This window comes from Monodelphis domestica, chromosome 2 (assembly GCF_027887165.1).
Source record: "Monodelphis domestica isolate mMonDom1 chromosome 2, mMonDom1.pri, whole genome shotgun sequence".
NCBI classification, from domain to species: domain Eukaryota; kingdom Metazoa; phylum Chordata; class Mammalia; order Didelphimorphia; family Didelphidae; genus Monodelphis; species Monodelphis domestica.
Window position 1 is genome coordinate 535,469,135 of NC_077228.1, and position 16,193 is coordinate 535,485,327.

The following is a 16,193-nucleotide window of genomic DNA, read 5'->3' on the forward strand; positions in this document are numbered from 1 at the left end:
ATAGTTACTGATTCTGGTAGTGGAGTAATTAGGTACTATGATCTGCTTGTCTATTTCCCAATCAATAGGAATCTATTTTGTTTCCAGTTCTTTGTTATTACAGAAGATGCTATTATAAATACCAAAGCATGTGATACCTTTCTTTTACCTTAAGAATTTTCCTAGCAGGGGCATTTCTGGACCAAATGGTATGACTATTTTAGTCAGTTTTTCAGCCTAATTCCACATTGCTTTGCAGCATGGTTAGACTATTTCGAAGCTCCACCAGCAGTACTTGCCCGACTTTCCTTAGGCATCTGAGAAAGCAGCACAGATATGTAGAGACTTGGACCAAGGGCTCTCATTGTGACCCCATGGAGGTCAAAAACAGAAAGAAATGTTCCATATGCATTCACCCTTTCAAAATTATTTTTTCTTAATTTATTTTTCCTTAAGACTTTAAACTTTTTGTTTTTTTCAAATGAATTTTTAATTTTGTTGAATTCATCAGAGTTTTCTCTTCATAATTTGATTTGTAGCACCCTAAGTCTATAAATTAATTTAGGCAGTATCAGCATTTTTATTATATTGGCTAGACCTAACATGAGTTCCTAATTTTATTAAAATGTTTTGAAATTGTATGTATTTATATATATATATATATAGTTACTATAATAACTAAATAAATGGTAAAGTGTTTCAAAAGGTTATAAGTATTGATCATCACTCACCTCAGCAGGGATATTATATCTACCTCAGGGGGGATATTATAGGTATATAATATGTATATAAGGCTCTTGTACTTTTTTGTGCATAGTAATTATAAGGTTTATTTGGATTAATATCTTTAGGTTCTTATTTCTGTAGAGTTTAATAAGAATAGGTTTTATTTATATATAGTATGAATTTTGTGATTATAACTGTAAATATTTATAATTGTACATTATTTGAGACTTGCATGTTGCAAGATTTGTTTTGCTTTCTTTCTTTCTTCACTTCTCCCTGTTTCTAATATAGAGTACAGGATAATTTGTTTGAAAGATCCATTGGGGAGACTGGTCTCCCCAATGGATCTCAGGGAGGATATGGCTGTGAAAGGTTAAATTTTTTGGTAGGAGTTTGAACAGAGGTCAGGAGATCAATTTCTTAAACACAAAACAGTTTATTTTGAGGAGAGTTCAGATAGGAAAAAGAAAGGAAGAAAGTGAGAGAATTCTTAATACCTATACCTAAGATCACAATCCTAACTAAAATTTCTAAAAAACCTTAAATCTATCTGCCTTCAAGGGCAGTTTCTTCGGCCAGGCCAGGCCCAGTCTATCTACCTACTCTGTCTATCTAAAAATATACTCACTATCTAACTACCTATCTAAGTTAATCAATTGGCTTTAATCAACAAGTATTAATCACCTTCTATCTCCTTAAATCTGTTTTCTTTTTGCCCGCTGTCAGTTGTTTTTCCAACTGCTCCTTTGTCTCAGAGACATAACCAGACACTCCTCTCCCCAGGGGACCTAAAGACAAAAGCCCCTTTCCAACTGCCTGCAACTCACATACCAACTCTGAGCTACACCCTCCTGTCATCAACTGACAGCCTGCACAGCAGGGGGGCTTTTACTTAGAAATCTTTTTGCTCCCTTGCCTCTTAAAGAGAAAAGAGCTAGCTGTGTGACCCTGGGCAAGTCACTTGACCCCCATTTCCTAGCCCTTACCACTCTTCTGCCTTGGAGCCAATACACAGTATTGACTCCATGACAGAAGGTAAGGGTTTTTTTAAAAAAGAGAAAACAGGAGAAATTAAGAAAACTCTCTTAATATATGTATACAAGTCTTAAGTGTGTGCCTTTGTAGACTGAATCTCATCTATTTTATGCCTTATGTATTTATTGTTATTAGCACTTCTCTTTTTAGTATTTACTCATAGTTTTTGTTATTGCTATATTGAAATGCTTTTGATTTTTGTGGATTTATTTTGTGTCCTACTTCACTCAAGTTATTGTTTCAGTTGCTTTGGTGATTCTCTGAGAGAATTTAGTCTCTGTTTGCTCCTGTTTGTCTCTAATTCCCTTCTTTTTCTTACTTTTGCTGCCACTGGGATTTCTAGAATAATGTCACATAATCCTAGGGAGCTTGCCTTGGTCTGGTAGTTTGGGGTTGAAGCCCTACAAGCATAGATTGTGTGATTCAGGGTGAGATGTTGGTCTGAGAGAAAGCCCAGGTCCTTTTTTTTTTTTAAAGTCTTTCTCAGACTAAAGATTCCCAGTTCCTTCAACTCTGCTTTGTATGGAATTCTATTCCAGCATCATTCAACAAGCCAAAGAGCCTCCTTGAGTCTCTCCCTTATCCTCATGCTTCTCATTAGGTGGCTTTTGGGACAAAGCACAATTGCTGCAAATGTGTTTTGGCCTAGGCAGGATGTGTGGACCATTCTTGTTCTATACTATGTGCTGTCTGATGCCATATTAGCCCTGGTGGCTGTCATGTAAACTGTTTCCTGTTGCACTTGCAGTTCACTAAACCTTCAGATATTGCCTGGGTGAACTTATTATTAGCCATAGTTCCTTCACAGACACCATGATTCAGTTAGACCGACTTTCTTGCTGTTTCCTACACACTTCATCTCAGATACACCCATTTCCTGTCTGTGTCCTTGAACTGTCTGAGATGATCATCTCACTTACATCTCTTAGAATCCTTAGGCTTCTTCAAGGAAGCTTTAACAGAAGGGTCCCCAAACTTTTTACATAGGGGGCCAGTTCACTGTCTCTCAGACCATTGGAGGGCCAGATCACTGCTATCTGATTCCTGTATACAGTACTGAAGGTGGTGCTGGGCCTGTGACACTGTATATCACTGTCTGGGATAGTGGAGGCTGCGGCGCTGGCTGGGATGGGCCTGTCACACCTTGCTCAGGCCCATCACTGCCACCACTATACCGGGCAGCCATAGACCCAGTGCGGAATCCCCTCCCCCAGATCGCCTCTCATCATCCTTTGTGTGGCGCCTCGTTCTCCTTCAGTTACTCTCAGAACAAGGAGCCACGCACCAGAAATAGTACTGTACGTGGGTGATGCCGCCACATACGGTGCTTCCTCTCACTGACCACCAATGAAAGAGATGCCCCTTCCGGAAGTACAGTGGGGGCCAGATACATGGCCTCAGGAGGCCACATGTGGCCCACAGGTTGTAGTTTAACTTGATATTCTCCTGTTTTCCTATCTGCCCCTCCAAGCTGGGTGGTGCCTTTTCCCCCAGGATGTACTTGTAAACAATCAGTTGGGATTGGGGGAATGTGTGCACAATACATTTTTATGCTTAATCTACATTATTGACATTTTCTCTATTACTTTGTATGTCTAGAAAGGCAACATAACAATGAATCAAGACCAGATTTTTAAACTGAAATTTTAATAATTGGCTTTCTTGAGCCAGTTTGACTTTATTCCAGCACTTCTCAGCTCCCCTGACCCTCGACCTTTGTATCTATTTTATATTTGAGGTAGCATGACCTTAATTTCTCTAGATAAATTTTGTCTCAATTTTGTCTAATTTTATAAAGTAATCCTTGGTAGTTTGATTACTCTGTGTGTGTATGTGTAATAGTGTCATTTTTATGTTAGCCAGCCATTTTATCTAATATATTTTATTTTATAATTCAACTATGGATATTTAATCTCACTCCAGTTATTTAAGGCTTTCTTTCTAAAAATAGTTTGTTTCTTACCTATCTCTGACTTCAGTTCTCCCTCAACAGAATATATTCATCTGTTCCAAATTGAGCATTGTTCTTCTTGATGGATAAATAATAAACCAGAATTTGCTCTCACAAATGTTTATTTTTGTCAATAGAACCAAAAGGGGCTAATTACATGTTTTTATTTCTTTCAGATTCCATTAGTCAAGAGCCCCGCTATGGAACCAAGAAATCAAATTCGATGCAGAACAGTTCCATGGAGACAACATCATTCAAGAACAACCAACCAAAGGTTCCTCATGGGCATTCCAAAATGAGAGGTGCTAGAAAAAATGATGTTAATTTAAAGAAACTGAAGGGCAACATAAAGAAACAATCCAGACGAAAACCAGTCACTCCTAGAACAACTCTTAGTAAGAGGAAGAGGGGACCTGGTGGAAATTTTAGGTTGGGATCAGTCTTTGTTCCACTGTGGAAAAGGAAAAGTTTCAAAAACTATGAGACACTTAGAATGAGGTTTGGGGATTTTTCAGCCAGAAGGAAGAGCCTATCTAAGTATAACAAATGTAGAAAGCCCTTCATTTACCACTCAGACCTAATTAAATTTCATAGACAACATATCAGAGAGAAACATTATGGACACAGTAAATGTGGGAAAGCCTTTGGGAGACAATCAAATCTTGTTAGACAATTAGGCATTCTTACAGGACAGAAATATTACAGATATAACACATATTGGAAAGCCTTTAATCGGAAGGGAGAACTGATTGATCAGAGAATTTCTCGTAGGGTAAAATGCTTTAAGTGTAATGTGTGTGGGAGAGCTTTCATGAAGAAAAAAATACTTAAAAATCATAAGAAAATTCATACCAGAAAGAAATACTTTGAATGTAATGAATGTAGGAAAAGCTTCAGACGAAAGCAAGATCTTAATACCCATAAGAAAACTCATGCTGAAGTGAAACCGTTTGAATGTAATGAATGTGGTAAAAGCTTTAGACAGAAGGCACACTTTACTAGACATTGTAAAGTTCATCCTGGAATGAAATTATTTGAATGTAATAAATGTAAGAAAGTCTTTGGGGAGAGGAGAAGCCTTGTTACCCATCAAAAATCTCATACTAGAGAGAAACCTGTCATGTGTAAGAAATGTGGGAATGCTCTCAGTGAGTGTAAATCTCTTAAAAGCCACCAGAAAAGTCAGAGTGGAGAGAAACCTTTTGAATGTGATGTATGTAAGAGAACCTTCAGTCTGAAGGGACATCTGGTTTCTCATCAGAGAACTCATACGACAGTGAGACCATTTGAATGTAATGTATGTGGGAAATCCTTCAGTCAGAAGGGACACTTGGTTTCTCATCAGAAAATTCATAAATGTAATGTATGTGGGAAAATGGTCAGTGACAGTACTGGGCTCAAAAGCCATCAGAAAAATGCTGGAGAGAATCTCTTGGCATGTAATGAATGTGGAGAAGGTTTCATACAGAGGTCATACTTTGTTAGACCCTTTGAATGTAATCAGTGTGGGAAAGCCTTTGATACAGAGAAGGACCTTAGTACACACCAGAAAACTCATACAGGTGAAAAATCCTTTAAATGTAATGAATGTGGGAAAGGCTTTTGTCAGAGGGAAAATCTTATGAAACATCAGACAACTCAGACTGGGGAGAAACCCTTTGAATGTAATCAGTGTGGGAACGCCTTTGATACAGAGGAGGACCTTAGTACACACCAGAAAACTCATACAGGTGAAAAATCCTTTAAATGTAATGAATGTGGGAAAGGCTTTAGTCAGAGGGAAAATCTTATGAAACATCAGACAACTCATACTGGGGAGAAACCCTTTAAATGTAATCAGTGTGGGAATACCTTTCATACAGAGGAGGACCTTCGTACACACCAGAAAACTCATACAGGTGAAAAATCCTTTAAATGTAATGAATGTGGGAAAGGCTTTAGTCAGAGGGAAAATCTTATGAAACATCAGACAACTCATACTGGGGAGAAACCCTTTAAATGTAATCAGTGTGGGAATACCTTTCATACAGAGGAGGACCTTCGTACACACCAGAAAACTCATACAGGTGAAAAATCCTTTAAATGTAATGAATGTGGGAAAGGCTTTAGTCAGAGGGAAAATCTTATGAAACATCAGACAACTCATACTGGGGAGAAACCCTTTAAATGTAATCAGTGTGGGAATACCTTTCATACAGAGGAGGACCTTCGTACACACCAGAAAACTCATACAGGTGAAAAATCCTTTAAATGTAATGAATGTGGGAAAGGCTTTAGTCAGAGGGAAAATCTTATGAAACATCAGACAACTCATACTGGGGAGAAACCCTTTAAATGTAATCAGTGTGGGAATACCTTTCATACAGAGGAGGACCTTCGTACACACCAGAAAACTCATACAGGTGAAAAATCCTTTAAATGTAATGAATGTGGGAAAGGCTTTAGTCAGAGGGAAAATCTTATGAAACATCAGACAACTCATACTGGGGAGAAACCCTTTGAATGTAATGAGTGTGGGAAAGCCTTTGGTGAGAAGCGAACCCTTAGTAGACATCAGAAAACTCATTCTGGAGTGAAACCCTTTGAATGTAATGAATGTAAGAAAGTCTTCAGCCATAGAACAGACCTTATTATCCATCAGAGAATTCATACTGGAGAAAAAATGTTTGAATGTAATGTATGTAGGAAGTCCTTCAGTAATAGGAGAAACATGCTTTCTCATCAGAGATCTCATACTAGAGAAAAACCTTTTGAATGCAATGAGTGGGGGAAAGCCTTCAGTAAGAATAAGGTATTTGAAAATCATTGGAGAATTCATACTGGAGAGAAAGCCCTTAGCCGTGATGAATGTGAGAACAGTTTCATGAAGAAGGCATACCTTAATAGACATCAGAGAAGTCACACTGGAGAGAAGCCCTTTAAGTGTTATGAGTGTGGGAAAGGTTTCCACCAGAAGACACACTTCAATTATCATCAGAAAATTCATGCTAAAACAAAAAAATTTGTGCGTAGGAAGTGTAAGAAAGCCTTTGGTGACAAGGTTCTCCTTAATAGACATCAGAAAACTCATTCTGGACTGAAACCTTTAAAATGTAACGAATGTAAGAAAACCTTTAACCAAAGGACAAGCCTTATTATCCATCAGAGAACTCATACTGGAGAGAAACCCTTTAAATGCAATGAATGTGGGAAAGCCTTCACCCAAAAGGCAATCCTTATTAACCATAAGAGACTTCATACTGGAGAGAAACCCTTCACATGCAATGAATGTGGGAAGGGCTTTATCCAAAAGGTTGTCCTTATTAACCACCAGAGAACTCATACTAGAGAAAAACCTTTCACTTGTAGTGTGTCTGGGAAGATCTACAGTAATAGTAAAACAGCCAAAAGTCAACAGAGAATTCATCCTGGAGAGAAGCCCTTTTCTTGTGGAGAATGTGGAAAAGGCTTTAACTGGAGAGCAAACCTTAATAGACACCAGAAAATTCACACTGGAGAGAAACCCTTTAAATGTAATGTATGTGGGAAAGCCTTCAGTGAAAAGAATTATCTTATTACCCATCAGAGAACTCATACTGGAGAGAAGCCTTTTACATGTAATGAATGTGGGAAAGCTTTCAGCCGACGAACAAACCTTATTTCTCATCAAAGAATTCATACTAGAGAAAAACCTTTTAAGTGCAGTGAATGTGAAAAAGCCTTCAGTAGGAAGAAAACCCTCAAAAAGCATCAGAGAACTCATTCTGGAGACAAATCCTTTGAGTGTAATGTATGTAAGAAGAACTTCAGTCATAGGGGACATCTGGTTTCTCATCAGAGAACTCATATTGGAGAGAAACATTTCACATGTAGCGAATGTGGAAAGGTCTTCAGTCGACGGACAGCCCTTATTAGACATCACAAAACTCATTCTGGAGAGAAACCTTTCAAGTGTACTGAATGTGGGAAATCCTTCCGTGAAAGCGAAACCCTCAAAAGGCATCAGAGAATTCATACTGGAGAGAAACCATTTGAATGTAATATATGTGGGAAAGCCTTTACCCAGAGGGGACATATGGTTTCCCATCAGAGAACTCATACCACAGTGAAACTCTTTGAATGTAATGAATGTGGAAAAATCTTCAATGGGAAGGATAATCTTATTACCCATCAGAGAACTCATACTGGAGAGAGATCTTTCATATGTAGTGAATGTGGAAAAGCCTTTGGTAAGAATGAAGCCCTCAAAAAGCACCAGAGAGTTCACACTGGAGAGAAACCGTTTGAATGCAATGTATGTAGGAAAGCCTTTAGTCAGAAGGCACACCTGATTTCTCATCAGAGAACTCATTCTGCAGTGAAACTCTTTGAATGTAATGAATGTGGAGAAACCTTCAAGGAGAAGAATCGTCTTATTGCCCATCACAAAACTCATCCTGGAATGAAACCTTTCTCCTGTACTGAATGTAAGGAAACCTTCAGTGAGAGTAAAGAGCTCAAAAAGCATCAGAAAATTCATGCTGGTGAGAAATCCTTTGATTGTAATCAGTGCACGAAAACTTTTGATAAGAAGGAACACCTTGTTGCACACAAGAAAATCCATACTGAAGAGAAACGATTTGAGTGTGGTGAATGTGGGAAAAGATTTAGCCGGAAGGAAAATCTTTTTCGACACCAGGTAATTCACACTGGGAAGAAACCCTCTGATCGTAATAAAGCTGGAATCCAGAAGATGCACTTCATTTATCATCAGGGAAGTAATGGAAAAAACCCCTTTGAATGTAGTGAGTGTGGGAAAACCTTTAGTGAGAAGCGAACCCTTAACAGACATCAGAAAACTCATACTGGAGTGAAACCCTTTAAATGTAACGAATGTAAGAAATCTTTCAGCCGAAGGACAATTCTTATTATCCATCAGAGAACTCATACTGGAGCAAAACCCTTTACATGTAACGAATGTGGCAAATCCTTCAGCCAGACAGGGCACGTCATCCGCCACCAGAGAACTCATACTGGAACGAAACCCTTTGAATGCAAGGAATGTGGGAAATCCTTCAGTGAGAAGGATCATCTCATTACCCATCAGAGAACCCATACTGGAGAGAAACCCTTTGTGTGCGATGAATGTGGGAAAGCCTTCAGCCGAAGGACAATCCTTATCACCCATCAGAGAACACATACTGGCGTGAAACCTTTTGAATGTAAAGAATGTAGGAAAGCTTTCAGCCAGCGGGGGCACCTCATATATCATCAGAGAATTCATACTGGAGAGAAGCCTTTTGACTGTAATGAATGTGGAAAAGGCTTCAGCTGGAGGGCAAACCTGCTTACTCATCGGAGAACTCACATTGAAACGAAACCCTTTTCATGTAAAGAATGTGGGAAAACCTTCTCCGAGAGGCAAGACCTTTACAGACATAAGAGAACTCATACTTCATCAAACTCCTCTTGAAAGTAATGTCTGTGGGTAGGCTTTTGATGAAAGGCAGACTGTTAAAAGACAGAAGAGAAAGAACCCTGAGCTGATATCTTTTGAGTGTCATTAGTATGGGAAACCCTTTAGTGAGGTGAAAGTATTCAAAAGCCACCAAAGATGTCATACTGGGGAGAAAGGGTTAGGACATGATGAGATGGCCTGGTTGAAAGCTGATTTCTTACATTAGCTTAGTGCTGTTTGCACGCATTCACCAGTCAAAACTTCTCTTTGCCTTTTCTCCCTACCTAACCTCTCTGCTGACCTCCAATTCACATTTCCAGTTGCCTTTCAGACACCTCAGACTGAATGTCTAGTAGACATCAAGCTAAAAATCTCCAACACAAAATTCCCATTTCCTTCTAAGCCCTTTCCCTTCCTATCTTCCCTATTACTGCAGAGGACAACACCATCTTCCTAGGCTCTCAGGATCACAGCCTAGGAGATCCTGAATTCCTTGCTCTCTCTCACCCTGCCATATTTCAGACTTTTACCAAGGCCTGTTGATTTCACCTCTGTAACATGTCATAGGTACCGCCTTTTCTTCTCTGACACTGCCACTGCTATAGTGCAGACCCTCATCACTTCAGATCTGGACTATTGCAGTAGCCTGCTGGTGAGTCAGCTTGCTCCAGCTCTCTCCCCACCCCAATCCATTCTTCAACCATCCAGGTGATTTCCCAAAAAGTAGACCTGCCCATGTTGCTTCTCTACTTAAATTCTGGTGGTACCTGTTGACTCTAGGATCAAATACAAAATGCTCCATTTGGCATTCAAGCAAGTCATTCATAACTTGGCCCCCTCCTACCTTTCCAGACTTCTTTTAAGTCTCCCCACCATGTATTCTTCAGTCCAGGGATACTAGTCTTCTGGCTGTCCCATGAACAAAATGGTCCTGTCCCAGCATTTTCGATTGTCGATTGTCCCCCATGCTTGGAATTCTCTTCCCCTCAATTCCAGCTACTGACTTCCCTGCTTTCTTTTAAGTCTCAACTATAGCCCTATATTTTACCTTCCCCATTTCTGGTGCCTTCCCACTGTTATTTCCTATTTATCTTGTATATAGTTTGTTTTGTATATATCTGTATGTTACCCCATTGGATGGTAAGCTCTTTGAGGGCAGGACTGGCCTTTTCCTTTTTTTTTTTCCTGGAGTTTAGCCCAGTGCCTGGCACACAGTAAGCAATAAATGTTTATCATTTGACAAAGAAAAGATAGCAGAACCTCCAGGGAGGAGTTCAAAAGATGAATAGAATAACTCCTCTGGTGGGTATCATAGTTTCTGGAGATTCTGCCCAATGGAATATGCTATTCCAGGAAGGGTCATAAGGGGCAGTGCCAGGGCTAATGGCAATATGGATAGTGTGTATGGCTGGAGGGATGTCCAGTACCTTCACATCCCAATATTCCATAAGATGGCAGGAGAGTCCCACAAGTCAGTGGAACAAATGGGAGTGGTTCAGAATTTGATTTCGTAATTGATCATTTTCCCTAAACCACTGCTCAGCTATTTGTTTACTTAGGGGTAAATTCATCCATGTTTCTTCTTGTTTTTTTTTTTTAAATTATTCTAAGTGTAACAAAAAAATCAAAGATGAAAACAAGACTAAAACCCTTTGAAACAGTAAGTTTTATTTATACTTAAACCAAAAGTGTGTATTTTAATGTGACCAAAAAAAGGTCTTTGTTGTCTGCCATTGTGCTTCAGCTGCTTTTCTCTGTCCCTCTGGCTTCTTGCCATTGGCAAGTTCCTCCTGGAACTTCTATTTGAGGGAGGTCTAGTTCTGCTGCCTCCCCTGCCACCACCAGAGCCTTTCATTCTCTGAATTTTGCTGCCAGTTGGCCCTACCCTTTCCGGCCCCCTTTTCTGCATTGTCTCATTAGAATGGAAGCTCCCTGAGAGCATGAACTGTCTGCTGGCTTCCCTTCAGATCTTCTGTGCCTGAAACATTGTAAGTGTACTTATTCATGCTTGTTGACTTTGGAATTTTCTGTTTCATATGGGTGATGATGTTTCTTATGGACTCCTACTTTTGATGGCTTTGACGTTCTTCTTGTTCATTCTTCCCCTTGTACGTACGGCCCAAACATCTTTTCCTTTAGAATTTGCAGATGAGATGATAATGAGCAGAGCTCTGGGCCTCCTTGGAAATACCCGAGTTTAGATACAATGCTTACTGTGTTGCCCTGGGTAACTCCTGCCTGCTTCAGTTTCCTCAACTGTGAAATGGGGATAATAATAGCACTTCCTGCCCCACGAGGGTCGGGTCGATGTGAGGATCAGAAGAGATGTTTGCAAATGACTTAGCACAATGCCTGAGCCCTAAGTGGCCACTTGTAAATGCTTAGCTGCTATAATTGTCGTCATTAGAGATGTGTCCTTTCTTGGGGCACGACAGTATTCTGTGATTTTCTAAAAACCCGCTTACCCATTTCTCCCAGTCAGAGAAGATGAAGGGGGGTGTTGCTATTATGAACAATGCTTCTGTGAGTATTTTTGTGCAAATAGATGTCTATATCCCTATTACTGCTATTGTACCCTGATGCATGAGGTCTTATGTAAAAGCTGTTGGGCACAGGATGGAATTTCTGACTCCGAGAGAGATTTGGGTCTTTTCTTTGTTTGGGAAAAGTCCCCAGCGTAAGCCCAACGCACCAAGCGCCACCATCAGCCCCATCGCGGCTGTCTCGGTTGTCAGTACTTTGGTGGGTCCTCTGGTACCTGGTACCTTTCACAGCTCCGATTCTCTACAGCTACCAACCCCATTTGCAGACTTTATTTCATTTGTTCCTTATAATTATTGTCATTTTCCCAGCTGTTGCTTCTATAGGTCTTCTGTTGGGCACACCCACGAATCAAGTCTCCAACTACATTGTTTTTCTCATTTTTTTCCTGTTTTAAGAAATTATTAACCACGGCAGACATCATATCTGTACACAGATGAACAGAAAAAGAGGGGCTTAGGGCCATCTCAGAACCAGGAGTGGCCACCAGAAGGGGACATCTCGCTTGTGTCCAGACCCCAAGCCTTTGTAGAATGACGTGGCGATGAGCCGCCACCAGAGGCATCCATCGGGCCACCCCTTCCCCCCCTCTTGACTCCTCATGCTTTTTATTTTCCTGAGATGGAGCACCACCAAGCTTTATTATCCAACCTGTCCCCTTCTCCCAAGAACCTCCAAGCCTTACCATATGCTGTGCCTCTGCCCTTCAGTCCCCGACCTCTTCTTGCCTAAAGAAAGCCCTATCCCCGTGGCACCTCTTGACCTTGCCGTGCCCCCCCTGCTGCGCCCTTCTGCTCTGTACTTGAACTTTCTGATGTGTTTCCTCCCCCCAGTGAGAGTGTGCGCTCCCAGAGGGCAGACCCTGTCCTGGTTTCCTATTTGTCCCCCCAGTGCTAGCCCTATGCTTGGTGTGTCGTGAGCACTCGATGTTTATTTATAACTGTTGAAATTAATTCTGAACATGAGAAACACCAGTGATAAGCTAGCATTTCCATCTGTGTAAGAGAACGAAAGCAAGATTTCACGTGGAACGGAATCGCAATCACTTTAGCTTGTGTGTGTGTGTAGCTGTGTAATAAATTCAAGTGTGACTTTCAAGCTTGACCTGCGTCCGTGTGGTTCTTGTTCATTTAAAACAGTGCCTCGGGAGCCCTTTTCTCCTTCCTGCTCCAGTAACTTGCATCCTAATCCCCCTCCGCCGCTCCCTCCACTAGATTTTAGGGTCCCCTTTTTGCACTTGTATCCCCAGGGATAGCACAATGGCAGGCACATGGCAAGTGTTCATTGACTTTGGACTACTGTACGGATGGCACTCTGAGGCCCCAGCCCAGGATTGCCCCCCTTCCAGAGGAGCCCTCTGCTCAGGCCATCGCGGGACGCGGCCCTGTCCTGTCCCAGGTTGTCCGGAGAGGGGACTGTGCTGGCGGTTCCCTTTCTCATTTCCTGTGGACTTTTGAGCACAAAATCCGGGGTGGGAGGAGTTGCCGTAGCTCCTTGTTGGATTTCTGCATCCCTGTCTGGTTCCAGTTTCAGAGTAGGAGGTAGAGGGGAGCTCGGCGGTCTGTTTCCTGTTGGGGCAGCATCCTTGACCAGAATTACTGCACCTCATTTCACAGAGGAGGCCCGAGTATGTAGCTGTATGCGAGTGCTCCTCCTGGGGGACATTTGTGTGTCAGAGTAAATCAGTGGGTGGTATATGTAAGCAAACATGGCAGAGTGTGTGTGTGTGTGTGTGTGTGCGCACGCGCCCTTCCCTCCCACTTCCCCACCTTAGGTATCCCTGTGAGCTGCCTCTGCCTCGGTGCTGAACTACCCCCTCTCAACCTGTCTCTGTTCCAGGGTCTTCCCAATACTCTTGAGAACCTTTTCCAGACCAGACCAACCTAGAATTGCCAACTCCTGCCTGTAGTGAGGCAGGCCTTCTAGGACCTACAGGATACCATCTTGATAAATCTGCAGTAATGAGAAATGGAGGCACAAAGGTCCACACTTCTCTGTTTATTGACAAGGCTAGCAGTTATAGAGGTCAATGGCCCCTCAGTAACCAAAGAGCTCTAATGTGGTCACTTGCAGACAGTTTGGTGGTTCTATAAGGTCCAGAGACACCTCCTTAACAAAGACTGTGATTGGTTCTGAAGGATGCTCTCTGACCATCTGAGCAAGTCTTCATCCATCATGGCGGCCGGAAAACCAAATGTGGCCAATGTGCTCTTGGAAGGCCTCCTGCCAGCTAAGCCCGTGGTGCCCTCCCAGACTAGGGATCTTTCAGAGTCCATGGTGTGCCTCAGCCATCTTCCTGCACCATTCTTGGGGTCCCTTATGTAAACCTTAAAATTCCTTAGACTTATAAATGTTGGAAATTTCATACTTGAAAAATTTCCTATTGAGAGTGGGAACTCTATTGGAATGTGAACCCCATTGGCATGGGAGGTTCCTCCTCCTCCCTTCTTAAGATTACTTTAGGACAGAAACCTTTTGCTGAACAATGGAAAGGACTTTGACCTATGCTTAAGCATAGAACAGGAAGTTCTTTTGAGTCATGATTGATTTTAGAATTGATACAATGGAGATACTTGGAATCAATCTCCACCCTACTCAGTCCTAACAGGATTGAGGAAGGGCTGCAGCATAGATCAAAATTTAATTATTCCAATCTCTACCCTACTCAGGTTAACAGGATTTAGGAAGGGCTGTAGCAAAGGATCAAAGATTTAATTATTTAAGAATATGACCTTCAACAGACATGTGCAAAGCCAGAGACCTCTGGGCGGTCCTGGGTTAAGCTAGAGCCTCCATTGGCACAGGGAAATTGATGGACAGTGATTGGTAGATGTGAGAACTGAGGGGAGGGAACTTGGATGGTTTCCTTAAAGATAGAGGGGTCTGAAGACTCAAGGAGAGAGTTGAGGAGTTGGTCTGAGTGGTTGGAGTGTGCTCTGAGAAGCTTGCTCTGAAGGAGGCTGAAGGTGGGGGCCTTTGAGACTGTTTCTCCATTTTGGTCACGTGAGTAATAGGGACTGATCTCTTTTCTGTGCCCCAGCTATCTAAGGGCTTGGGCCTTTTGGCCCAGCCTAAACAGAGGGGGTATTTAAGCCCTATTCCCTTCTCTCCCCTTTCGCTCTCTATCTCTAATTCCTTTCTTCCTCCTGTTTGTAATTAAACTCTATAAAAGGCTGACGGCTGATTTGAGTTTTCATTTAGGAATTACATAGCTGAATTCCTTGGCGACCTTAAATTAATATATATCAGTCTTTTAAAGTGATTTCCTTGTCACACTTATCTCCCGCCCCTGCCATAAGGAGCCCAGGACTAGGAAAACATCTTGTGGCCAGGCGGAATCACCCTCTCCCGGCAGGCTTGTTTTACTCACTTATTAAGAGTTGGACACTAAATCTGGGCAGCAGTACTTGAAGCCTTAACGCCTTACAGCGTGGTTACTATGACTACAAAATTATAAGTCAATAATCAATAATCCATTTCACGGTTCAGTATCATGGCCTGCAAGAAGGAGGTTGGACCTCAGGGAGGGTCTCGAACAGCATCATCATCTGTTTCCTTGAGTGGACTTCTCTCTAGCCACTGACGGCTAGCCTAGCCTCATCCCTCAGTGGCTAATGGACTCCCAAGCCCTCCACATCCATCTCTCCATCCCCGAGATTTGGAAACCCCTCCTGGCCTAGGGCAAACTCTGCCTCCCGGCCCCTCCTTGGCTCTCCCCTTACGATGTCCTGCTCTGGATCTACCCACCCTTCCTGCTCCGCTTTGTTAACTCGGTTTGAGCCTTTTCTTTCTTGGCTCTCAGCTGAGGAGGCTTCTGTGTGTTCACGGATAGCCTCCACCCCAGGGGGGGTCGTTCCTCTGCACAGAGCCCTCCATTTGTTGCCATTTTCACAGTGGCCTTTGAGACCCGTCTCCAAGGTTCATGCGACAGAAGCTAATCAATATGTCAAGTTCAGGTAGCTGATGTAGACTGGCCGCCCCAGACATCATCCTCCCTTCCTCGGTGAGGTCAGCAGCTGGCCTTCAGGCCTCTTCTCTACACAATTCCCGTCTGCCTGCGAGGGGACCTCCCCGCATTGCTCCTGACTGGCTTCTTCCCTAGACTCGCTCTCAACTCCTCAGGGAATCCGTTAGCCTTTGTCAAGTCCCCACGACCTATGGGCCAAGCCCAAACCCTGGATTACTCCCACCAGCTGCCGGATGACAAAGCTGCTCGACGGAATCAGGTGCTTAAGCTCAACGCCTCCCCTCCCCCAGCAGCTTGGCAGTCTTTTTGCCTCCCTTTTTCTAAGCTCTCCACAATATGGCTTTGGACATCTTTATCCAACCAAAACGAAGTCTGAAGTCGCCAGAGATCTCTGGTAAATTCGACTTTATTTTGTTTTCAATTCAGATTTTCTCTTTCCTCCCACCATTGAGATGGAAAACCAAGAACATTACAAACGTGTAGTCATGTGCAACAAATGACTATGTTACCCACGTTCAGGAAATGAAGGAAGGAAGGAAGGAAGGATGGGAGGAAGGGAGGGAGGAAGGAAGGGAGGA

General features: G+C 42.3%; 1 protein-coding gene across 3 annotated transcripts in view; it reads left to right on the forward strand.

Annotated features, from left to right (window-relative positions):
• The window catches only part of LOC100023387 (zinc finger protein 850-like), a 29,400-nt gene extending 16,648 nt beyond the window's left edge, over positions 1 to 12,752 (forward strand). For all 3 annotated transcript variants that reach the window (XM_056820006.1, XM_007485890.3, XM_056820007.1), the window contains one exon: positions 3,868 to 12,752. In XM_056820006.1, coding sequence (XP_056675984.1) covers positions 3,868 to 9,122 — 5,255 coding nt within the window. In that variant the 3' untranslated portion in view covers positions 9,123 to 12,752. The remainder of the gene's footprint in view (positions 1 to 3,867) is intronic.
• The last annotated feature ends 3,441 nt before the right edge of the window (positions 12,753 to 16,193 follow it).